The sequence below is a fragment of the Thermobia domestica genome, chromosome 12, assembly GCF_964235325.1.
Source record: "Thermobia domestica chromosome 12, izTheDome1.hap1.1, whole genome shotgun sequence".
NCBI classification, from domain to species: domain Eukaryota; kingdom Metazoa; phylum Arthropoda; class Insecta; order Zygentoma; family Lepismatidae; genus Thermobia; species Thermobia domestica.
In genome coordinates, this window is record NC_137465.1 from 186,881,069 (window position 1) to 186,904,432 (window position 23,364).

The following is a 23,364-nucleotide window of genomic DNA, read 5'->3' on the forward strand; positions in this document are numbered from 1 at the left end:
ATTAAAAAAAAAAAAGTAGCGCTAAAAATAAAAGAATACCTTACCTAGAACATATATAAAGATTGTTTTCACGGCATACTTGCCTTCCTCTTTATTGAGGCTGATTGAATTTTACTGCGAAAGTGATTTCACAGTGTAGATATTTATCATAGTGATGAATAGAAAATACATTTCCGTGATCGTTTTTGAGCGTTTTTTAGGTTCGTGATGCAAGTAATACTTCAGACTAGTGATAACCATTTTCTAAGTACCGCTGGCCAGGATAAAATAAACTTTAGGAGCCAGTCTCCTCCTTTCTAACTTCCCTCTCTGCGCTGAGGCCATGTATTGTCTGTTTTCTGCTTCTTGTTTCATGTTTCATATGAAAGCCCGGTACCAATGGCTGTTGAACAATGAACTTGGTAACCTAAGGATTAAAGGGAAAAAATCCCAGTTAAAAATAGATTCTATTCAAGTATATTGTGATGACCACCTACACACTTCGTGTTGCGCTTGGAGTTTTAAAAAAAATCATACATTATTCATTTTTATTTCTGCCAGATGAAACATACTTACGGGCCGCAATTTGGCCATCACTGCCGTAGACGATTTTTAATTTTTTGAACTGATTATACATTGCTTTGGATTGTGTTTCATCGTCAGTTTCAAGTCATAACGAGGCGATAGGTGGAAAAAACCGGCTTGTGGAAAGGAATCTTCCCCCCCCCCCCTTATAATAATCAGTATTTGTCATGGCTTAGTTATAAATTGGGGCATACAAGTTGAAGCAGATTGAAATAGTTTGTTTTGATACGAAATTACAAAAGAAGAGAAATTCTTTCTTAAATTATATTCATTTTTTAAATTGGTATTATAGTGTATTAGCTTTGTTAATTATGCAAGGAGAGACAAAAATAAAATGTTTGTGGTTGTTTCTTACAGCTGACATAATATCCTGTGTAGAATTCAACCACGATGGAGATCTTCTAGCGACAGGGGACAAAGGTGGCAGGGTCGTAATATTTCAGCGAGACCCAATAGTAAGTATCAACTGATAGATATCGCAAGAGCGAGTGTGTGCGTTGTATCAATAATACAGTTTTTAGATTTTGAAGGTAGAATACATATTTTGGTTAACGAATTTTTGTCTATTCTCAGGACAAGAACATAAATTTTCATTATGTTGTACACATGGACACGAAGGATAGTCAGAAACCTTGTCCGAATTATAGGACGTGACAATTTTTTTCTGTCTTGTTTGACGTGGAGCTGTTACATTCGATAGTTTTATTTTTATTTTTTATTTTATTTTTTTATTTTATTTTTTTGTCTCTGTGTACAACGTAAGTGTGTGTGGAAAAAAAAAAGCCACTTCTATTCGAAAGCTCCATGGGTGATAAAATCCAAGATAGAATTGAATCAGATGTGAATTTTGAAGTTTGCAATAGTATACATAAGCAACACTTTGTAAATGCAAAAATACATTCCAAAATTATGATGAACATTACAATTCATCTCTACTGATACTTCAGAATCTTCTCTGATTCTTTCTTCAGGAATACATTCTTTGTCCGAAGATTGGAACTTCAAGTCGGAAGTTTTAAACTTTACGTAGAATTGCAAGAATATGGCAATTTGAATAAAATTTGGTGGCTAGGTTATTTTCAAAAGACTATAATGGAGTTCCACGTACTAGAAATGAGAATAAGCACAGATATGTTGCGGGAAATATATTGACGTGTTGTTTGTGCTGGTTTGGTAAGGTGGCAGGGTTAGAGGTGTTCCAAAAACCAGTTAACCGGTTCGGTTCCGAAATTGTTCGGTTTGTAGAATGGTTCGGTTCGGTTTAAGAACTGTTGGGCCCTTTTTGAGAACTGTTCGGTTTCAATTCAATATTCGAAATCGAAGGAAATGTAGTTTGCGTTATTAGGAACCGTCCACCCAGAGATTATAATAAGGTTGAATGTTATGTTTTTTCGGTATAACTTTATTCAGATTAAAATTATTTCAATATTGCTGAAACAATTGATGATTCGTATTGTGTGGGTACTTTTACTGCTGCTTTGGAAATTGGAATAAAACTCTTAATATCAGTTTGAAGACCGTTACGGAATGGACAGATTTAGGACATACCCTGAAAGGGAGGAGGCAATTACTTGAAGGGTGGATGCTATTCCAGCAGAAGCTACGTTTAGAATGAAACATTAAACTTACCCTGAAGTGACTAAGGGGGGAGGACATACTTTGCGTCCTGTAGGGGAATATATCGTGGTACCATATTATCAGGTAACCAATAATGTTCGTGCTGTTTCTGAGAACAATTACTTTTGTCGCAGTAGTTTGGTCAAAGTGATTCTGATGATGTTATATGTTTATTTAATAGAGCGTTGCCCAGTGCAATGCATGTTTCGCTATCGGCTTTTTAGGAAGCTCAATCTTCGAAAGAACACGAAGGAGCTCTGCTTTTTTTCTGAGATGAGAGCCTTGAAGACAAGCATCGTGTGAGTCATCTATTCACCCTCGAGAAAGTCCAGCTGGAGGAGGAAATCAAGCAGAATCCTCATCAAACTTTACAGAAGCTGGTTCATAGATTGTAGTATCTGACGAAACCTTTCGAACATATCTTCATAACCTTGGGATGATATGAAAGCTAAGCAAATGAGTTCCTCATGTTTTGTCCGAGGGAAATATGCTCAACGGTTAAACATCTGCATGTCATCTGCATCGCATTAGAAAGCCTCGGTCCTAGACCAAATCTTAACATATGATGAAAAATTGATCATGTATGATAACTGAAAGAGGAAACAATTTGGCGACTTCTGGTTCGGTCTCATTGGCTGCTAAGTCGGACATTTAACAAAGGAAGGTAATGCTATGTGTTTGGTGGACCAGCGCTGACATAGTGAATATCTAAAAAACGAAAAAAAAAAAACCATAACAGCCAAGGTCTACTCGTCACAATTGCAAAGAGTTTCAGCTGCACTGCTCCAGAAGCAGCAAGCACTGGTCAACAGAAGAAGAGTTCTCCTCCTCCACGATCTTGCCAGACCTCATATGGCAAAAGCTACTAAAGAGGTTATCCAAATATTGAGCTGGGAAGTTCTACTTCATCCACCCTATTCCTAGGACATCGCCACATCAGACTGTTGCCTGTTTTTGGCCATAGATAACCAATTGCGTAAACAGCAGTTCCGAAAACTCGACGATGTCACAAAGGCTGTATCGCAATTTTTGGACTTTTTTTTTTTAGGCATAACCTTGTGTCTTGTTAGAAACATTTCATTGAAGCCAATGGTGATTATTTCGAGGAATACAATGGGTGTTTAAAAGATTTTTGTGGGTCGTGTTTGATGAGTGACGAAAACCACATGAACTTTGATTACCAGATATATAAAGAATACAAGGGAAAAACAAAGATAAGTTATTTTGAGTAAAGACTCTTTTCTTATTTATTAATATTTTATTATGAAAATCATGTACACAGATCATCGACTGAGGTAGTTGTGAACTACTTTAAAGACACCAAGAAAATCCTGTAGCTTTTTCAGCCACCACTTTCGAACATCGATATGTCACCTAAGACGTACCTGGAAGATCAAAAATAGTTCCCATTAGCATCGACGACCTTCTGTCAGCGTTCTGGAAGGCCATGAATTCTATCGCTGTAGAACTTGGTGGGCTATGAAGCGAAGAAGATATCAAGTGCATTTTCACCTCTACTAGGGATTTGAACTAGCGTCCTCTAAGGTGGTTGTCCAAGGAATGGAGCAGGTGATAATCAGACGATGTAATGTCCGGGAGTATGGCGGATGCAATAGTGTTTCCCATCCAATTCGTAGAATGGTGTCCCGGGTCGTCTTAGCCACATGAGGCTTAGAGTTGTCCTGTAACAAGAGAACCCCTTTCAATTCAGAAATGCTGGCTCCAGAGTTTTTCTTGAACACGGCTCAACTGCTGACAGTACACACTTCGGTTGATGCTCTGACTAGCTGGTAGCAGTTCCCGATGTACGATACCGCGAGCAGTCCACCATACACACAACAGAATCTTCTTGTGCAGTGCTGGTTTCGGCTATTTTGGAATCGATTCATGGAATGCTAACCAATCATGATGACGTCATGGAGCTTCGTACAGACTCACTTCTAATCACATGTCAACACCCTGTCCAGAAATAGCTCCTTCCTCAGACGAGATAGCAAACAAGCACCGGTGTCTGCTCGCGTTGCCCTCTGGCCCGGAGTCAAATCATGTGGGACCCGTCGACCCAACTTTTAATGCTTCCCAAGTTGAAGGAGATGCTGCTTGAATAGTTTCTTCATTCACATAAATTGTAGTCCAAGTTCCTCACATGTTTGGCCACTGTTCGCTTCAATTGTTGCCTGAAGGTCTTCATTTGTTGGCCTTCCAGCACGTGGTGAGTCTCCGAGTGTTTCGTTACCATCCTTAAACTTGAACCATCACTGCACTCTCCGCGTAATCACGACACCCTCATCAAAAGTCTTGGCATATCCCTCGCCCCGCTGCAGCGGCATTTGGCCCCAGTGTGAACTCCTGTAGCATACACGCCCTTACGACGCTCTATGGAGATCCCATGTTCACTCTATCCTTAAGCAATTTCGCGGTGTATCTGAGCTGCCACAACCAGGTACAGATGGTGATCAGAAAAATGGAAAGACCTGTAGTTGGCAACACGTCAGACGTAAGGGTTGGCAGTGGTGTCGTGGCGCCCGCAGCGCCGGACCGCTGGTGGTGGTGTGTTAGGTCGGTCTCCATACTACGTCAGGCGCAGTGGAACAGCAGTGTCCAGTGGCTGCAGCAGACGGAGGTAGTGTAAAATGGGAGACCTCTCAGATTTTCAAAGAGGGCAAATTGTTGGTACGCGGTTATGTGGAGTGAGTGTGACGGCAGTGGCTACTGTGTTAGGTGTGTCGCGTGGGACAGTCGAAGGTGATGATGGCCTACACAACACACGGGAAAACCACATCGGGAAAGCGGAACAGTGAGCGGAAGAAAATCATGAGTGACAGGTCACGCCGGGTATTAAAGCGCATTGTCACGCAGAACCGTCGTGCCACTGCGGAGCAAGTGACGGAGGAACTCAATCAGCATCTCCCCCACCCTGTTTCGACAATCACAGTCCGCCGCGAATTACATGACATGAACTTATGGGGTCGTGTTGCATGGGCCAAACCGCTCATCAGGAACCATAACGCTTTCGCATGCCGCAAATGGTGCCGCGACCATGCAACTTGGACCGTTGAGGACTGGAAACGTGTGATATGGTCGGATGAGTCATCTTTCACCCTATTCCCAACCACGGGCCGTGTTTATGTGTGGAGAACGCCCGAAGAAGCTTATGATCTGCAGTGTCTCCGTCCAACTGAAACATGGCGGCGGCTCGGTGATGCTGTGGGCCGCCATCTCATGGTTTTCATTGGTTCCTGTGGTCACACTTAGCGGACGAATCACTGCCAACGATTATGTCGCAATTTTAGGAGACCACTTGTATCCTAATGGTCCCGGACAATGACGCCATCTTCCAGGATGATAATGCACCCATTCACACAGCTGGCGTTGTTGCAGCGTGGTTTGAGGAACATCGGGATGAAGTTCAACACCTCCCCTGGCCCGCCCAATCCCCAGATCTCAATATAATTGAACATCTGTGGTCCGTCTTAAAAACACGACTCTGGCGACGATTTCCACCTCCATCCTCTCACAGAACTGGCCGATGCCCTGCACGAGGAATGGTGTAAAATTCCACTTGCTACCATTCACGACCTCTATGCCTCCATCCCATATCGCATCAAGGCTGTCTGAAGGCGAAAGGTGGCCCGACACCATATTAATCTGGTAAGTTGCAATTTCGTTCAGGTGTTTCCATTTTTGTGATCACCATATGTTGGATATACCCAGTGGCGAAGCGTAACCCCACAAGTAGGGTCCGACAAACTAATAACACAAATAAGATTTAATGTACCATAAAATGTTTAGAATTATAGTCAGAATTTTATTTTCCTTATTGAGTTAAAAAAAAAAAATACCAAATTAGTTATTTTAAAGAACTTTCCTAGCTGCATTTCTAACACTGTTTAGCACTGTTGAATTGATGAGCATGTTGCTGTTGTTTAATTTAACAAGAAAGAATCAGTATATGAGCAAAAGTAGACAAAAAGTAATTATTATTATTATTATTATTATTATTATTATTATTATTATTATTTAACAAATATTTACGTGAGAAAAACACGCAATATGTATAAATGGAATATTCCCATTTAACTTCGCTGCAAATATTTTCAAGTGCAGTTCATACTTTCTTCTTTCTATGATTTGCAGGGGGAGTGAATGGAATTTCCTCCTCAGTTGCTCAGGGTGTCTATCGGTCACGAAATCAGAAAACGGTCATGAAAGTCAAGAAATTTATTTGGTCTAGGAATTAATTCGTGCGGTTGGACAAGAGATGGCGCAACGAACGGAGCGTCCCACAGTTCCGTGTATCCACACATGTGTTGCAAACCCCTGTCATCGCGTATCGTTCGTAGTATAGGGCAGTGGATTAAAGCGTCAACAACACCAGTTTGTAGTTAAGTGAACATGGCGCAATTTGTGCCTGATAAAGTGTTTTTGCGGGGTGTCCTGCTGCATTACTTTAACATGCAGAAAAGTGCGACTGAAAGTCATCGTATTTTGGTGGAAGTGTATGGTGACCATGCTCTAGCTGAGCGAACGTGTCAGAAGTGGTTTGCACGGTTTAGAAGTGGTGATTTCGGCTTGGCAGACCAAGAGCGAGCTGGACAGCCAAAAAAATTTCAAGACGAAGAACTGACAGCATTGCTCGAGCAGGATTCGTGTCAAACGCAGGAACAACTTGCAGCAGCATTAGGCGTTGATCAAACAACAGTCTCCAAACGCTTGAAAGCCATGGGAATGATTCAAAAGATGTCACATTGGGTTCCACATGAATTGAAAGACAGACACGTTGAAAGACGAAAAACCATTTGCGAATTGCTGCTTCAACGACAGAGCAGAAAGGGGTTTCTGCATCGAATTATTACGGGTGATGAGAAGTGGATCCATTACGAGAACCCTAAACGAAAAAAGGCCTGGGTGAAACCAGGTCCATCACAACCAAAACGAGATTTTCACTGTGCAAAGGTTATGCTGTGCATATGGTGGGATATGAAAGGTGTGGTGTACTATGAGCTGCTGCAACCGGGTGAAACTATGAATGGAGAACGTTATCGACGACAATTAATGCGTTTGAAGCAAGCTCTGGCCAGAACACGACCAGAATGGGAGAACAGACATGATAAACTGATTGTTCAACATGATAACGCTCGCCCACATGTCGCAAAACCGGTCAAAACCTATTTAGAAAATGTCAGATGGGAAGTTTTACCCCACCCGCCGTATTCACCAGACGTTGCTCCTTCGGACTACTACTTGTTCGATTGCATGAACAACGATTTGATTGGACAGCGGTTTACTTCTTCAGAAGATATCGAAACATGGGTCTCTGACTGGATCGCTTCCAAGGATGAGGACTTCTTTCGCCACGGAATCCGTACATTGCCTGACAGATGGGCGAAAGTGGTGGCTAGCGATGGACAATATTTTTCTTAAGGTATTTATGTATTTTGTGTTTGTACTACAGCTTCAATGTGTGCGTACCAACCGCACGAATTAATTCCTAGACCAAATATTTTTTTTATTTTTATTTTTTAAATCTGGACAAATATAAGTACAGGCTGTTTTATAAAACATCAAAATTCACTACCAAAAATGTGTATGGTCGAATTTAGACGCTGCCAAATCGGTAGCAAAACATGCTTCTATCGCATGCATGAAAATTTGGCCTAATTCGCACCCAAATTCCCTCTTGAGAATGATACGAAATTTTATGATTTGGTAAAGAAAAGGTCACGAAAAATTCACGAAATTTCATTTTCGAATTTTAGTAGACACCCTGTTGCTGTCTTCATTTCTTGCATATTTAAAAATGGAGAGAGAGAGAAAAAGAAAGTACATTCTTACAGTTAGCTGTCAAATTTCTTGAATAAGCGTTTGTTACTTCCATCTCTCACTTTAAGTACAATACTGCTTTTAATCAATGCATCACGTGATAATAACTAGAAATGTTAACGCTTAGAAGGGACTATTTGGATCAGCGCAAGATTTTTAATATTGTATTCTATGGAGTGGCATATTTAAGGGGGTTGGCTTCGGGGCTTAAGCACTCACTGAAATTTTATCGCAGCCTTTTATTCTTTTATACATATTACAGAATTTTTACATTTCCAGGAATAAAATTAGCAAAGCTCCTCCCGAAACGAAATCGTAAATATTCCACTGATTCTATGAAATGAAAAACTCAACTAAAATTACACACAAATATAATTATTTTATCCTGTACGGTAGCGTTTGTAAATTTATACATATGTTTAATATATTAGACTTACGTTGTATATGCTATTTTGGACCAATCGTCATGTAGAAGAAAAAGCTACTCTGAGTAACTACTGAGAGTACATACCTAAATTAAACAAGTTATCACTAACAGAAATACATGATTCTACACAGAAACTTCTTACTCTGTGTTAAGGAAATCATTTTATACCTAGGTAATATTTTAGCATTGAAAGATGGCATCAATGTTAAAACTAAACTCCCCAAGGCGAGCCTTCGCACCATCCCAACAGTGCGTGCAATCCCAAGCGAAAATAGCCTCGCTTCCTGAGCAGCATAGCCCGTAAGCCTGTCTAGCGAGCTGGTAAGGCTTAAACGGGACTCCATGTGTTTCCAACCTACTATTTTGTTACCGGAAAACTAAATGTTGAAGTATTGATTTATTTAATAAGAAACCAAAGATAAAGAAAATATACGGTAGAAAACAGGGTAGACCCGGCTTCAGAGCTTCATAATACACTTCGCCACTGGATATACCCACACCAACAACTGATCTTTGGGTCAGTCCATTTCAAATCATCCAGCTAAAATATCAAATGAAACCCATAGTCTCAGAATGGCATGAATATTTTTCTGTTTACTCTACTTGCTATCCTTATTGATCACACCAAATTTTAATTTCATATCTTATATACTTTTTTAGTTAAAAATTTTTTTAGTTTGGTAAAATATACGTTTTTGTTGTTGCCGAGGGTTAAAGAGATTACGACATTGATATACTAAAAAGATCAGAACTTTGTTAATTCTCATCATATCACAATGATTTTTTCACTAAAATGATCACAATAAGATACAGAATAAGGTAAAAATACATTCAGCTACTTGTACTTGAATTGTTGTAGTACATATTACCTCAAACCTGGATATTACGATTTTTTTAAAGAAAAAACATAAAATTTTAAAATACAGTAAAAACTTAAAGGCACTACATAAACCAAAGTATTTTATATGTATTTATAAGCCTAAAGGCATGAGCTAATGTGTTCTGAAAGAAAAACTGTGGGTTTTTAACTGCAAACATTTTTAAACCATTTATTTTTAGAGTACGGCCAGGTATTTCAAGAAAATCGTAGACCTTCACGTTGGCAGCCCTGGCGATGTCCCTAATTCTCACAGGGACATGAACCATATCTCGTTGCAAAGCTTATGGAACACAGATTCCAACAAGGTAACTTCTGTGTCCCCTTGTTTCCAACCCACAGAAGAAGAAGAAGAAGAAAAATTTTTCAAAAAAAATATTTTGTCGGACTCTGGCATCACTATTCATTGTCATACGCAGGAAAAAAAAAATTCTCGCGTACACACCAGACATTGGGTGGAATCATATAAAAAATAAAATGCCTAGGTGCAATAGCTTGCGAGATAAAAATTCGAAACCTCGTATATACTATGGTCAACCTGTATATATTTTACGAAGGAACTGTGGTCTACCCTCAGGTTGGCAACCCTGGTGACTTCCCTAATTGTCACAGAGACGCGAATGATACCTCGTTGCAAAGCTTACGGAACACTGATTCCAATGAGGTAACTTTTGTGCCCCCCCCCCCGGTTTCCAACCCACAAAAGAAGATGAAAATCATCTTTGACTTTTGTGGGACTTTGGCAACACTGTTCTTTGTCGTAAAAGAAAAATCACTTTCTCCTACGGATTCGGCATGGGGAGGCACAGTCTAGGTTCATTAGGAGCCGAGCAACAGACGTTTGAAGTACTGGTGCTAAGAGAAAGGGATGAGCCAGGCATCTTCTAAGGGTTAAAATAGTGCGCATTTTACTTTCTGAAAAACTCATTGAATGATTTACATGTAAGGCGTAATGAAATTATGACATTTTAATCAAGCTGAAGATGTTAAATTATTTAAGCTGCAGTAAATTTTTCAATGTTCTAGAACTAATACAACTGCGCATAAGCTTTTACAGTAAACTTTAAAATCAAATAACCAAAATATAATTTTATTATTTTTACTCATAAGCGCTGTCGATAACTGTCTTAGTTTTTAATAAATTAAAAATATATTTAATGTATTTAGAAAGTAAGATTGTTTCACAAAGTATTTCACAAATCAAAACAGTTCGTTGGAATCTTATATCAGTTTAGGTAGCAATTTCGTTCGGTATCTTGAGGAGTGCGAATCCTACAGCCCTCAGGTTCATGAAAAAGAGTTGAGTTGAGTTGATTTCAGTTTAGCGTCCCTTTCAGCAGCGAGGCTATATGAGACGTGGACCTACTGATTAACGTGGAATCCGAACCACATGTGTTCATGAAAAAGACTTTGGATTAAAAGTTTTTTTTTTTTTTTTTTTTTTTTTGCCACCAGCCATGGGAAGTCTCCTTGTGACGGTATAGGTGGCACTGTCAAGCGCATCGTGACAAAAGCAAGTCTCCAACGTAGTCCTGGTAATGCTATTGATAATTCGGAATTTTTTTTTTTTATTTATTTATTTATTTTGCAAGGAAAATATAGAAAATATAAAGTTCACAATGATTAGAAAAGAAACCTTGATAGAGGCAGGAAAAAACTTAGAAGGGCGTTTCACTCAAGCCAGGACAGTACCTGGAACACGTAGTCTTCATCACTTTGAGCCCAAATCTGAAGACTCCACTGGAACAAAACGAGTAAGTTTAGATGACAACTTTTGCAGAATATTTAACTTTTCTGGAGAAAATCATTCGGTGAAAATGCCTGTTGTGGGTGTGCACAATTACATTGCATGCCTTTATGATGACCGGTGGTATTTTGGATTAGTTTTGTAAACATGAAGATGAAGGAGACGTTAAAATTAAATTTATGCATCCCCATGGGCCTGCTCCATCTTTTCACTGGCTCCCAAAAGAAGATATTTGCTGGATTCCTATGAGTAACATAATTTCATGTGTAACCCCCCCTCCCAGTCACAAAAGCATCCGGAAGAGTGTATTATTTTTCCGAAAAGGAAATAGGTTCAATCAATCTTCAGTGCAACAAGATGTTGAAACAAATGCAAGCCCAGAAATAAAATGTTAGTGTTTTATTTAAACATTTTCTGTAATTCCATTTCAGGACCTCTATGGTGTAAATAGTAAATGAACCACTTCAGGACTTTAAGATGATTTGGTAAATTCTTTTTTCGTTCACTGATTATATTCAATCTGTTGTGGGTGTCAATATGTATAATTCATTAAACTCATAGTGAATAGTAGAGCTCATCCGTGGCTAAGCGGTTAGCGTGCGCGCCTTTGGCGTGGGAGACCCGGGTTCGATTCCCGGCGGGAGCTCATGTGGTTCGGATTCCACGTTAATCAGTAGGTCCACGTCTCATATAGCCTCGCTGCTGAACGGGACGTTAAACTCAAAACTCACCTCACCTCATAGTGAATAGCTATTTTTTTCTTTTGTGGGTTGGGAACCGGAAGGGGGGGGGGGACAAAAGTTACCTCATTGGAACCAGTGTTCCGTAAGCTTTGCAACGAGATATCATTCGCCTCTCTGTGACAATTAGGGAAGTCGCCAGGGTTGTGTGTTCCATAAGCATAAAATGTGCACTAGTTTAACCCTTAGAAGATGCCTGGCTCATCCCTTTCTCTTAGCACCAGTACTTCAAACGTCTGTTGCTCGGCTCCTAATGAACCTAGACTGTGCCTCCCCATGCCGAATCCGTAGGAGAAAGTGATTTTTCTTTTACGACAAAGAACAGTGTTGCCAAAGTCCCACAAAGTCAAAGATGATTTTCATCTTCTTTTGTGGGTTGGAAACCGGAGGGGGGGGGGGCACAAAAGTTACCTCATTGGAATCAGTGTTCCGTAAGCTTTGCAACGAGATATCATTCGCGTCATCTGTGACAATTAGGGAAGTCACCAGGGTTGCCAACCTGAGGGTAGACCACAGTTCCTTCGTAAAATATATACAGGTTGACCATAGTATATACGAGGTTTCGAATTTTTATCTCGCAAGCTATTGCACCTAGGCATTTTATTTTTTATATGATTCCACCCAATGTCTGGTGTGTACACGAGAATTTTTTTTTTCCTGCGTATGACAATGAATAGTGTTGCCAGAGTCCGACAAAATATTTTTTTTGAAAAAAGCAATTTTTCTTCTTCTTCTTCTGTGGGTTGGAAACAAGGGGACACAGAAGTTACCTTGTTGGAATCTGTGTTCCATAAGCTTTGCAACGAGATATGGTTCATGTCCCTGTGAGAATTAGGGACATCGCCAGGGCTGCCAACGTGAAGGTTTACGATTTTCTTGAAATACCTGGCCGTACTCTAAAAATAAATGGTTTAAAAATGTTTGCAGTTAAAAACCCACAGTTTTTCTTTCAGAACACATTAGCTCATGCCTTTAGGCTTATAAATACATATAAAATACTTTGGTTTATGTAGTGCCTTTAAGTTTTTATTGTATTTTAAAATTTTATGTTTTTTCTTTAAAAAAATCGTAATATCTAGGTTTGAGGTAATATGTACTACAACAATTCAAGTACAAATAGCTGAATGTATTTTTACCTTATTCTGTATCTTATTGTGATCATTTTAGTGAAAAAGTCATTGTGATATGATGAGAATTAACAAAGTTCTGATCTTTTTAGTATATCAATGTCGTAATCTCTTTAACCCTCGGCAACAACAAAAACGTATATTTTACCAAACTAAAAAAAATTTTAACTAAAAAAGTATATAAGATATGAAATTAAAATTTTAGTGTGATCAATAAGGATAGCAAGTAGAGTAAACAAAAAAAATCCTCATGCAATTCTGAGACTATGGGTTTCATGACCTGGACGAATTGACATGGACTGACCCCTTTGCCTTATCCATTCGCATTCAACTTACGGTGTGAGGGACAATGGAACACAACCCCCCCCCCCCAAAAAAAAAGCGACAGAACTTTCTTGGCACCTTTATAGTACTGTATCATATTCTAGTACGAAGGAAATATTACAGTTATACTATTTAAGTGAGTACTAGAACTACCTAAAATTTAACAATTTGTATTACTCCTTTAAATAATAGGATATCTACCTACAAAATTTCGTGTTTCTAGGTATTCTGGGGTTTGAGGTTTGCTATTCTAATTGTGAAAGAAAATCCGCAGTCCACCGTTTGGGAATATCACAGGCACATTATATTAGTTCCCCCTTTCAGCAATAGGCTATCTGTCTACTAAACTTCATCTTCCTACGACTTAGGGATATTGTTTCCCATTGGAAAAGACTATTATTTAATTTTTGAATATAAATATACATCAACCCCTAACACTAGCACTAAGTCCATGAAAATAATAATATCCACAATGGTCCACTATAATTCGTTTATACGTAAAAAATTTGACACGTAAAAATATTACACACAAATCTGCTAACGGGTCAAGTTACGAGTGAGTTAAAGATTACATTCAGCTACATTTGGACACAGCTGAACTTGATTTGACGGAGTTCGCTTAAGTTTTGGTGAGCCAATAGTAAACAAAATTACGTTTCAAACATTTTCCGACGGTTGGCTGGTTGTATCAAAGAAACCAACTGGTTTAAACCAGAAAAGAAAGAATGAAAAATGCTTTAAATCGTGTGAACTTCATGGTGACGTTTCCATATATCAAACCATCCGCATTACGTTTATCTACTTTTCACCTTTTAATCAAGGGGTCCCGTGTTCAATTGTCGGTCGAACCACAACCCATCTTTCAAGTGTAAACCAATTAGCGATTCGAGGTGTCCCTTTAAGCGAAAGTCTTCTCCGTAATAACCTTGGTATTTCATAAGGATGTTAAGCCTAAACATACGAAATGAAACCAAATTATATATTTCTACTTGAATGAATGCCTATTGTTTTATAAAGAAGCTAAGGTTGCTTAAATATATTGATAGAAATTGGCAAAATTTATCAACTACCTACGTAGCTTCCAACATCAACTGGATTTGACTTTGTTTTAATTTTATTGAATGATATCTACATACCAAATTTGTAATTTAATACTTCAGTTTTAGCGTAGTGATTATGATACGTTGACCTTAAAATTTTACATACAAATACATTTAAAGTAATAACAGGATTTTCCCAATGGCTAAGGCGGGTGTTTCCCGCTATATATATAATTCTGGTATAATGCTTTTAATTGTGTAACTGTTTATCTTTTTGTCCTTATGAAATGACTCTTGACAATAATATTAACAAGTAGGCCTATGTAAAGATCAGTACAACGTATTTTTATCAGAAGTTCTTCGTGAGTGAGTCGGCAATCGCATTTGTGACCAATTAGTCCCGGTTTCGTGTCCAAATGGACAATTTCTCTTGGATGTAAATCGAGAAGCGGTTTGGATTCCGCTTTAAACTTATGTGACCCCTTCCAGGATAACCTTGTTGTAGCATAATAACACCAAGGCGAAACAAACTAATTTCTGTCCATATCTAATATAAATACATAGAGTAAATTATTTAAACCAAAAACACCTGGGTTTTGGTTTTTTTCAATAAAAACCATGGTTTTTGCCAACCCTGGTTTGACGACAGTTCAGTTCAGTTTGTGAACGGTTTGGTTCGGTTGGGAAACTGTTCGATTCGGTTTCGGTTAACCGTTCCAAACCGGTAAGTGGCAAACCGAAACCACGGTTTACGTTTACAGGAACCGCCCACCCCTAGGCAGGTTATTAGCATTCCTCCGCTTTATTTATTTTTTAAAATATTATCCTTATTACTAAACTTGAATAAGAAAGCGTTTATAACTAAGTATCCCATAACTAGTTTCTGGGATACATTATAAAAGTAGAATCAATTATTAGAAGTCTGTTTGGTGGTCGCAGCTATGTTGAAAAGAATAAAGAGAAAACTGTTCCAAGTACAAAACATATGTGAAAGCATGTGAATACTTGAAAAGGAAAGGAAAAGAAAAAAGTTCAGTTTGATGGTATCTTTGTTGTTTCTCTCATAAATAAGAACAAACACTTGAAATCTATTGTCGTAGAGCATTAAGTGCAGTTTAAGTACTAATGATTGGATCGTCGCATTCAATAGTGTATTCTTTATAATAAAAACTCAGTGGGATGATCATGTCTAACTTGAAGTTGCAGGAATATGCTAGATAGGGAAAATGACTAATTTATATCGGAGCAATTCATCTATAGGTAATGCATGAATGCAGTAATACATGAAAAGAGAGAGTGAAAGAGAAAAATAAAGAGCACGACTGAACAAGGAATCGAACCTAGGTCTGTGGCTTACTGTTGTAATGAGTTAACTCCTACGCTGAACAGTCCTACATTCTATCACTCTTGAAGAAAGAAAGAAAGAAAAAAATTCGGTTCTCAGGCTTTCTGATCACATGGACTGTATCATAATAACTGTTGTTCATGGACAAGCCGGTGACTACATTGCAGAATACCTGTAGTGCATTTTTCATTCTTTTTGTATTTCCGGAAACTACTCGTTTATACGTAAAAAATACGTTGTACTGATCTTTACATAGGCCTACTTGTTAATATTATTGTCAAGAGTCATTTCATAAGGACAAAAAGATAAACAGTTACACAATTAAAAGCATTATACCAGAATTATATATATAGCGGGAAACACCCGCCTTAGCCATTGGGAAAATCCTGTTATTACTTTAAATGTATTTGTATGTAAAATTTTAAGGTCAACGTATCATAATCACTACGCTAAAACTGAAGTATTAAATTACAAAAACGTCATATTCTTTCGGTATGCTGCAGTAAATATGAGAAGAAATCCTTGTTTAGTAGAGTAATGAAAGAAATTGCTGTGATTTTTATTTTTCTTTCTTTGTAACGCTGAACTATGAAATTGAGTATTTATCTTTAAATTCGAGGTGTTCTTACATAAAATTTTTTGAATAAAGAAGATATATGTGTTTTCTGAGCCGTGATAACTTGTGCTCAAGGACGGCTGAATCTCACGGTGTCATATGCCGATCTCTTTCAATTATTACATGAACAACATAACATTACTGGCAACAACAGACGTGAATGGACAGTCTTCACGAAATTAATCACTGGGAAAGGTGCAACTACGCTCGAATTCGGAAAATCAATTGTATATCATCATCATCAATTGTATTGTGTTGATTGGATGATTCATCACCAGAAGCCAGATGAAGTTGCTCAATGCATTGTTGCTGTGTTAAAGTACGTTTGAAGTCGTATAAAAAATCAGTGTTTGAAGGTATACACGAGGAATGTCCGTTTCGCACGCAAAACTACTTCAAACTGCAGTGAAAACTTAACGAATATGCTTGAAGAAACAATCAAAGTTTATTTAAAGTCTGTTTTTTCGAATTTATAAAAACCGAACACTAGTGCCATTGTTACTAGTAATTCGCAGAAACTTATGTAGTATCTCTCGTATCAACAAATAATGGCCGCCGCAGTCACATTCCTTATTTATAGAATTTGCATAAAGATGCGAACTTGGTAGCTAAGTTACTGCTAGGAATAACTGAGCTCGAAGTAGTAAAATGTAATTAGGACTAATCTATTTCTTTTCAGAAAAGAAATAGTTATTTTCTGTTTTTTAAAAAAGGGAGAATAGTGACGCCTGAAGTTTGTACAGAAATTAGAACAACGGTGATTGTATTTCAGTTTAAAGACAAGCAGTTAATAACGCGCACACAACAAATGAGAGAGAGGAATTATTATTGTCAATTGAAACCAGTGAGATTGATTTTAGTTTTTGATATGTAGGAGTTTCTTATTACGACTATCAGCAATGAAGAGTGTGTAATCAGTTGTATCTACATTCTGTCTGGGACAAACTTCAGAATGTATTTGAAATTAGAAATTGTATGTATTCACTGCTGTAATATGAAGTTCGGCCTCCCTTTGGTTCTTTCCACTGGCTCCTCGGACCATAGACATCTCTTTCTCGGTCTCAACAATATACCACAAGTTCTGTTTTCCATCTCTATATAGTTTCCCTATTTTCTGTGCCACCGCGGATTCCGGTGTGTCCGGTGGATTTTTATAACTAACGGGAATATGGCAAATTGTTAACCAGAGAATGTGTGATTATTTACTTCTTAGCGGATGTTCGTATTCTGCGTAGTGTTGTGCTGTAACATTCTTCTCAAATCAGGAGTGTTTTTTATCAAACAAAATTAAAACACACAGCATCTACCCTCAGTCTCCTTTGTTTCTATATTATAGTTTTTACCTCAACTTTTGGGCCCTTGATAATACTGTGATGCATTTTATCAGTGAAAGATGTTTCCACAGTAGCTATGGTGCATATTTTGACGAATTCATTAAATACTTCGTTCTTCCTTTCTGACTAAATCTTTAAAAAAGCGTGCAGTTCTTACTTTTGCTCTAATTTTACAAAACTAGAACTTTGTGTAATATAGAGAAAACACTTATCCTTCACATTTGAAATATATAGGATAAATTATTCAATAGTGTATTACTATTATATCAACTGTTAATGTGACTTAAGTAATTTTTAATTTCATATTGATAGTTCGTGTTAAATGAGTGTAAGTAACACATTTCGTTTGGTTTGTAAAGGCATTCTAGATTAAATCTTCAAAGAGAATCGCTTACAACATTATGTGATAAGGTTTAGTAAATCTTACTAAATTAATTTAGTGATAATGAAAATATTTCTTTAAATGAAAGTATGCTACACCGTGTAATAACCTTGTTCTTGTGCAGAAGATTGACTGTGGAGAAGAGAATCAAATTGATCTCGAGCAAGAGCAGTGTATTCCGTTGCAGCTAGTAAGTTTAATTTACATGTATTGAAATGAATGTAATTTGAGTTTGACCTTCAGTTTATCAGCAGTATATGTTCTATTTCTAGAAGCAGCGATTAAGTAATGTTTGGCCATTTAAGAAATTCACTTATAAATATTTCGCTTGAAGAAAAAATTTGAAGGTAGTCTTTTAATTCCTTGCTTTTCTTCACAAAAATGCTTAAGAACAGTGCACATAATCACTACCATAATGATAGTTCTGTCAGGACCTGCTTAAATCTTGAACAGCTTCACCGTGTAAATTCTTAGTATTCCATGACTGAGGTTAAGTACGAACGTAAATTTGAATCTTTTCCAAAGATACGTTAAGGTACGCAAAGAGAATTAAAATCACTGCAAACTCACGTATGTAGTGGTCTGTATCAGTGTTTTATTGCTTACAATTTCGGTGACTTTCTGATCTGCCACCTTCATCAGAATCATTAAAAAAAGTAGGTTAGGAAATTTAAGATGTTAGATAAATTTATATATATATAACTGGGGGAACAAAGTTACCTTCTTCTTAACCGACATTGTGATCTTAAGTTCTTAGTTTTCAATTTTTCACTGAAAATTATGTTATATCTTTCTTTCGTAGTGCTTTCCTGTATTCAGTTTTTACAATGTTGTCAGAACATGAAATAATGTATAGCTAAAACTAATTTACAAGTATCTTGTAATACTGTAGACAGTGACAGTTTCAGCGAACCACCTTCGTCTTCATCGATTTGCTTGTAAGAAAAAGTAAGCTGAGAACACGTTACACTGTGAAGTTGCCTCCAGCTCATAGATGATGAGAAACAGTTTCTCATAGCATGAGCATAGCTACTTAACATGTAATTGGAGGTTGCTTCGTAATGTGAAGTGTTTGACAGTTTTTAAAATAACTGACGAAAACGGCGGTGGTTCGTTGAAACAGTTTGTTGCTATCTCCAGTATCATACGGCACTTTTTTCTTTTCTTTTTTTAATTATTAAGAACAGTACAACCTCTTTTATCCGACAGAACTGAGATCAAAGGCAATCTGGAAAATTGAAAATCCGGTAATACGGGTAATAAGCAAAACAAATCCTTAAATAAGCAGACGTCCGTTTATTACGATAAATTTTCAAATTTTTTAACAAAGAATTGGTCCACTGCCTTTTATTTCAAACACGTGTCGCTTATTATAAGGATTTTGAATTTGTTTTAATTTTTCAGAAGGAAATGCTCGTTTAATAAATTTGGATCGCATTGTCCAGATATCGTTAAATTTAAGAATGCATAGAAAATAAAAAAAAAAAAAAAAAAAAAAACTTGTTTACCATGTCTATAGAAAACCTACCGTCTAGTAGTTGTTACATTTAAAAAGATAAAAGAAACCATTTAAATAAGTATTGTCAGTGTCAATTTTTTTGTTAGAGCTTATAAGGTATAGAAGAAAATATATATACAAAATAAAATTAACTTCTGAATTAAGCATCTTTTATAATAATAATTGTGTATATCCGTCATCAGCTTTTCACATTTAAAGGAGTAACGTAGGGTTATCAAATTTTGGACGCAGATAATCCCCTATGAAGTCCTTTTTTTTCGATTTTCGGCTGGGGGGATAATCCGGGGTGTCTGGGTGAAAATGCATCCACATTTTTGGATATTTCCTAAGAACGTCTGGCCTATATGCAATCTATAATACGTTTAGGTTTTACGGGCTTACATAACAAAATAAACCAGGTAATGAAATAGTGGAAACGTTCATCTTCCTCTCATTCTGGAGTTCTTCTGAATTAAAACCGGGCAACGACGGGTGCTTACAGTTAGTGGAAAATAAGATCTACGCTAACATTTAAAGAACTGGTAGGTATTAACCCTAAAGGTTATTCAAACAAAGGTTATTATATATATGGCCCAATTAATTCCAACATAGGGCAAAAATTGAGTGCAATTCCCCTTGGTCTCATCGCGAAATGAGCTTTGTGGTGGATAAACGCCGTGTTCGTGGGTTTTCTTGGGATTCTCCCATTTTCTTCATTCCACCATTTCATTTATTTCTCATCATCGTCTCCTTTAGCCTAGCCGACATAACAGTGGGATGTAAAACTTAGATTTCATTTCATTTTCTTTTTAAAAAGTATAATTTCAGTTTAGAGCCTCCTATTAATCAATGTCAAGGTACAAACCTTTTGTAAACAGTGATCCTATCAGGAGTCTTGATGAAATCACATATGGATATGTGATAGCACTTTTGCATGACAACGCAGTATCCAGCATTGTAGATCCAAAAGAGAAAGGTATTTCAGGCTTATCTAAGCGTTTATTATATTAAAACATTTCGTAAATACACCTCACGTAACCAGTGGCATGTTGAACATGTTTCCATAATTTTTTGTTCGACTCCAGATCTTAATACGGACAGAGGAAACTTAAATAAAAATTTGGATTCAATAATTAACAGCTTTATTAACTAACAATAAAATTTAGACGATGATCTGTATATCACAATAGTTGGTTACTTACAATTTCAAAATTCGTCAAATGAAATCGTTTACGTTCGATAACACTTACAAAGCTAAAACAGAAAAGACACAAGTCTCACGATTTGAGATCCCAGTCGTGGACTTTGTCGATTTTACGAGTTATGGACTTTGCCAGGAAATAAATTTATTAAGTTTTAGGTATATGTAATCATTCAGCACAGAATTGCTACATGGAGTATAAGATTATAAAGTAGAAACAGTTTACCTTCTTTAATAAAAATTTTCATAACTCCTCCTCTCGTGTTCTGATGAAGGTGACGGTTCAGAAAAAGTAACCGAAATTATAAGTAACAGTACATTAGTATGAAACGCAATGTATGTAAGTTTGTAGTGCCTTGATCTTGAGCAATAGTGTGCCGTGTAAAGAGTATTATAACTTTTGTAGGATGTCCTAGAAGACTTAATAAGGATTTGTAGTGCATGTTCGAAATGACTTCAGCTATTCCTATTATTAGGTTAAATCGATACTGCAATTCTGTTCTACGTGGTTTATGGGCTAATATGCAATTGAAGTCGATGATATCTGGCGTCGACAGCAGAATAGCCTAGATTCCTTCTTTCGTTCCCAGGTCTACCTTTAATTTACCTAGATAGAGATGAAAAACAAGAAATTCATTGTAATTACCAACTTTTAAGATATCATATTTCTCATGCTTGTATTACTATGGTTCGATTTTTCATACAATCATAATATTGGTCATGAATGTGGGATAAATTAGCAAGGCATTGGTTAAAATAATGGACATACTTTCGTAATTTACTAGACAAGAAAAATAATGTAGGAATAACCAAAACAAGAGGAAAAAATGGAAAACCTACCGTCGTATAACTTAGCGGTGACCAAGTGACGATCCGCGAGTAAATTTTGTTCGACTTGTGAATAAAAAGGAAAAGTTATACAAAGGATTCATGACGCTTTACTGGAAGAAAACTTAGTTGACTTTGGAAGCCACTTCGACGAGTTGCAGCGTTCTTTGACTATCAGAAATTCATCTGTAGCATAATCAAAACGCCTTTTGTTTGATGGTAGAAAATGGATCGAAATCTATTGGTCTCATGTAGGTAACCACCTAGAGTATATACCTATTCATGGAGCTTTTTCTGATGTTTGTGAAACTCTCCTTGATGTAACTCTGTGAGGCAGTGCCGCGCGTTTTGCGAAACACTTTTAATGCGAGGTTCCTCCAGATGATGGAAGCTGCCTTTTCAGATATCATATCGTAGAGCCAAACTTACTTGTGTTCGAGGATTGCCCTGTGTCACGGATTTTCTAATGGCGCGAACTCTGGCGGCCGATCACGTACCACAGGGACCTGTCGGGTGTTGGGACTCATATCTGCTTTGCTGATGATTAAACCCTATTGTTTGCAGTTTCGCTATTGAGTGGCTATAATGGGCAGGGGAAATCCATAAGTGAACAACTCCAAAGCTGTCACTTTTACTTCGATCGTTCTACGGGTTGTGCTCAATTGATACTATCAAGTACAGGGCTCAGTGTACCACTAATATGTCGGGACGTAAGAGGGGTAAAATGCGTTGTTCGGGAGGGCTAGTGAAACCACTATTTTTATTGTGGGCAACTTACTGTTACAGAAAGACTATCATTACAGACTAAAAATACGAGATCATTAGCCAAGATATAGGCCCACCCATACTTCTGTTAGTTTTGCAGTGTAATTACCAGTTTTAGTTCTCATGCAAAGAATAATTCTCCGTACGTGTTGAAAATCTACGTAAAAATAAATAAATTAAAATTCCAAGTTATTTTAACTATAACATCATGAGCATGTATAACTGATAGCTGCTCGTGGCGTATATATATATAAAGACAATGATGTTCGTAGTTACGAAGAAAAACACAGGAGGAACCAAATATGACTTCCCTTCCGAAACTAAGTGACTTATCATTGAAGTACAGCAGAGTGTGGAGAGAAGAAGTAACACTCAAGGCGAAAGTCTGGTCATGTGTCACTGTCACGCCAATATTTCGTGCCAATAGTCTTTCGTGCTTTCATTTGAAATGCTATCGATGTTGAGCGTAGCGGACTAGCACATGTCACGTTTGGAAACTATACTTTTCTGAAACCTCGCCATGTGCAGTGTAAGACAATCGACAGTTCCAGTTGTAGATCGAGAAGTAGTATTTAACTTTGAAATGCTTTTACAAAATGTACCAGGAAAGTAGTAAAATATAACGATGACAGTGTTACCTGAACATTAACGAACATTAATGCACATGCTATCTGTGTTGCTTTTTTTGCTCTTTCAGGCTAGTTGAGCATTTGCTTTGCGTTAACACATTGAAATATTTGTATTCTATAAAGTATAGGTTGGTTTGCTAAGCTACACGTTTGCTTGTACACGTAATGATGGTATTACACTATTTTATAAATGTTTTCGCACATATTGCATATTTTAAATCATTTCACAATTCCATAGTAAGACTATTCATGGCTTTGGATTAATTGTTTTAACAAAAGAGACACTGACCAAAGCTTAAAATTTTACTTTATTTTAAAATTCCAATGAAATGGATAATTCCTGTAATGGGTTTTATAAAAATACTGTTTTTCAATAGTAATCCCAGGATTGGGAAATATGAAATATGGATTCTCTGTACCGATCAGATGTTCAGCTATTCAGTTCATAGCATTATAAGTAGATTTCTGAGGATGTCGCTA

General features: G+C 37.2%; 1 protein-coding gene across 6 annotated transcripts in view; it reads left to right on the forward strand.

Moving 5' to 3' along the window:
- Positions 1-23,364, forward strand: part of tws (protein phosphatase 2 regulatory subunit tws) — a 107,257-nt gene that overhangs the window by 43,661 nt on the left and 40,232 nt on the right. For all 6 annotated transcript variants that reach the window (XM_081734486.1, XM_081734485.1, XM_081734487.1 and 3 more), the window contains one exon: positions 922-1,019. In XM_081734486.1, the coding sequence (XP_081590612.1) occupies positions 922-1,019 (98 nt within the window). The remainder of the gene's footprint in view (positions 1-921; positions 1,020-23,364) is intronic.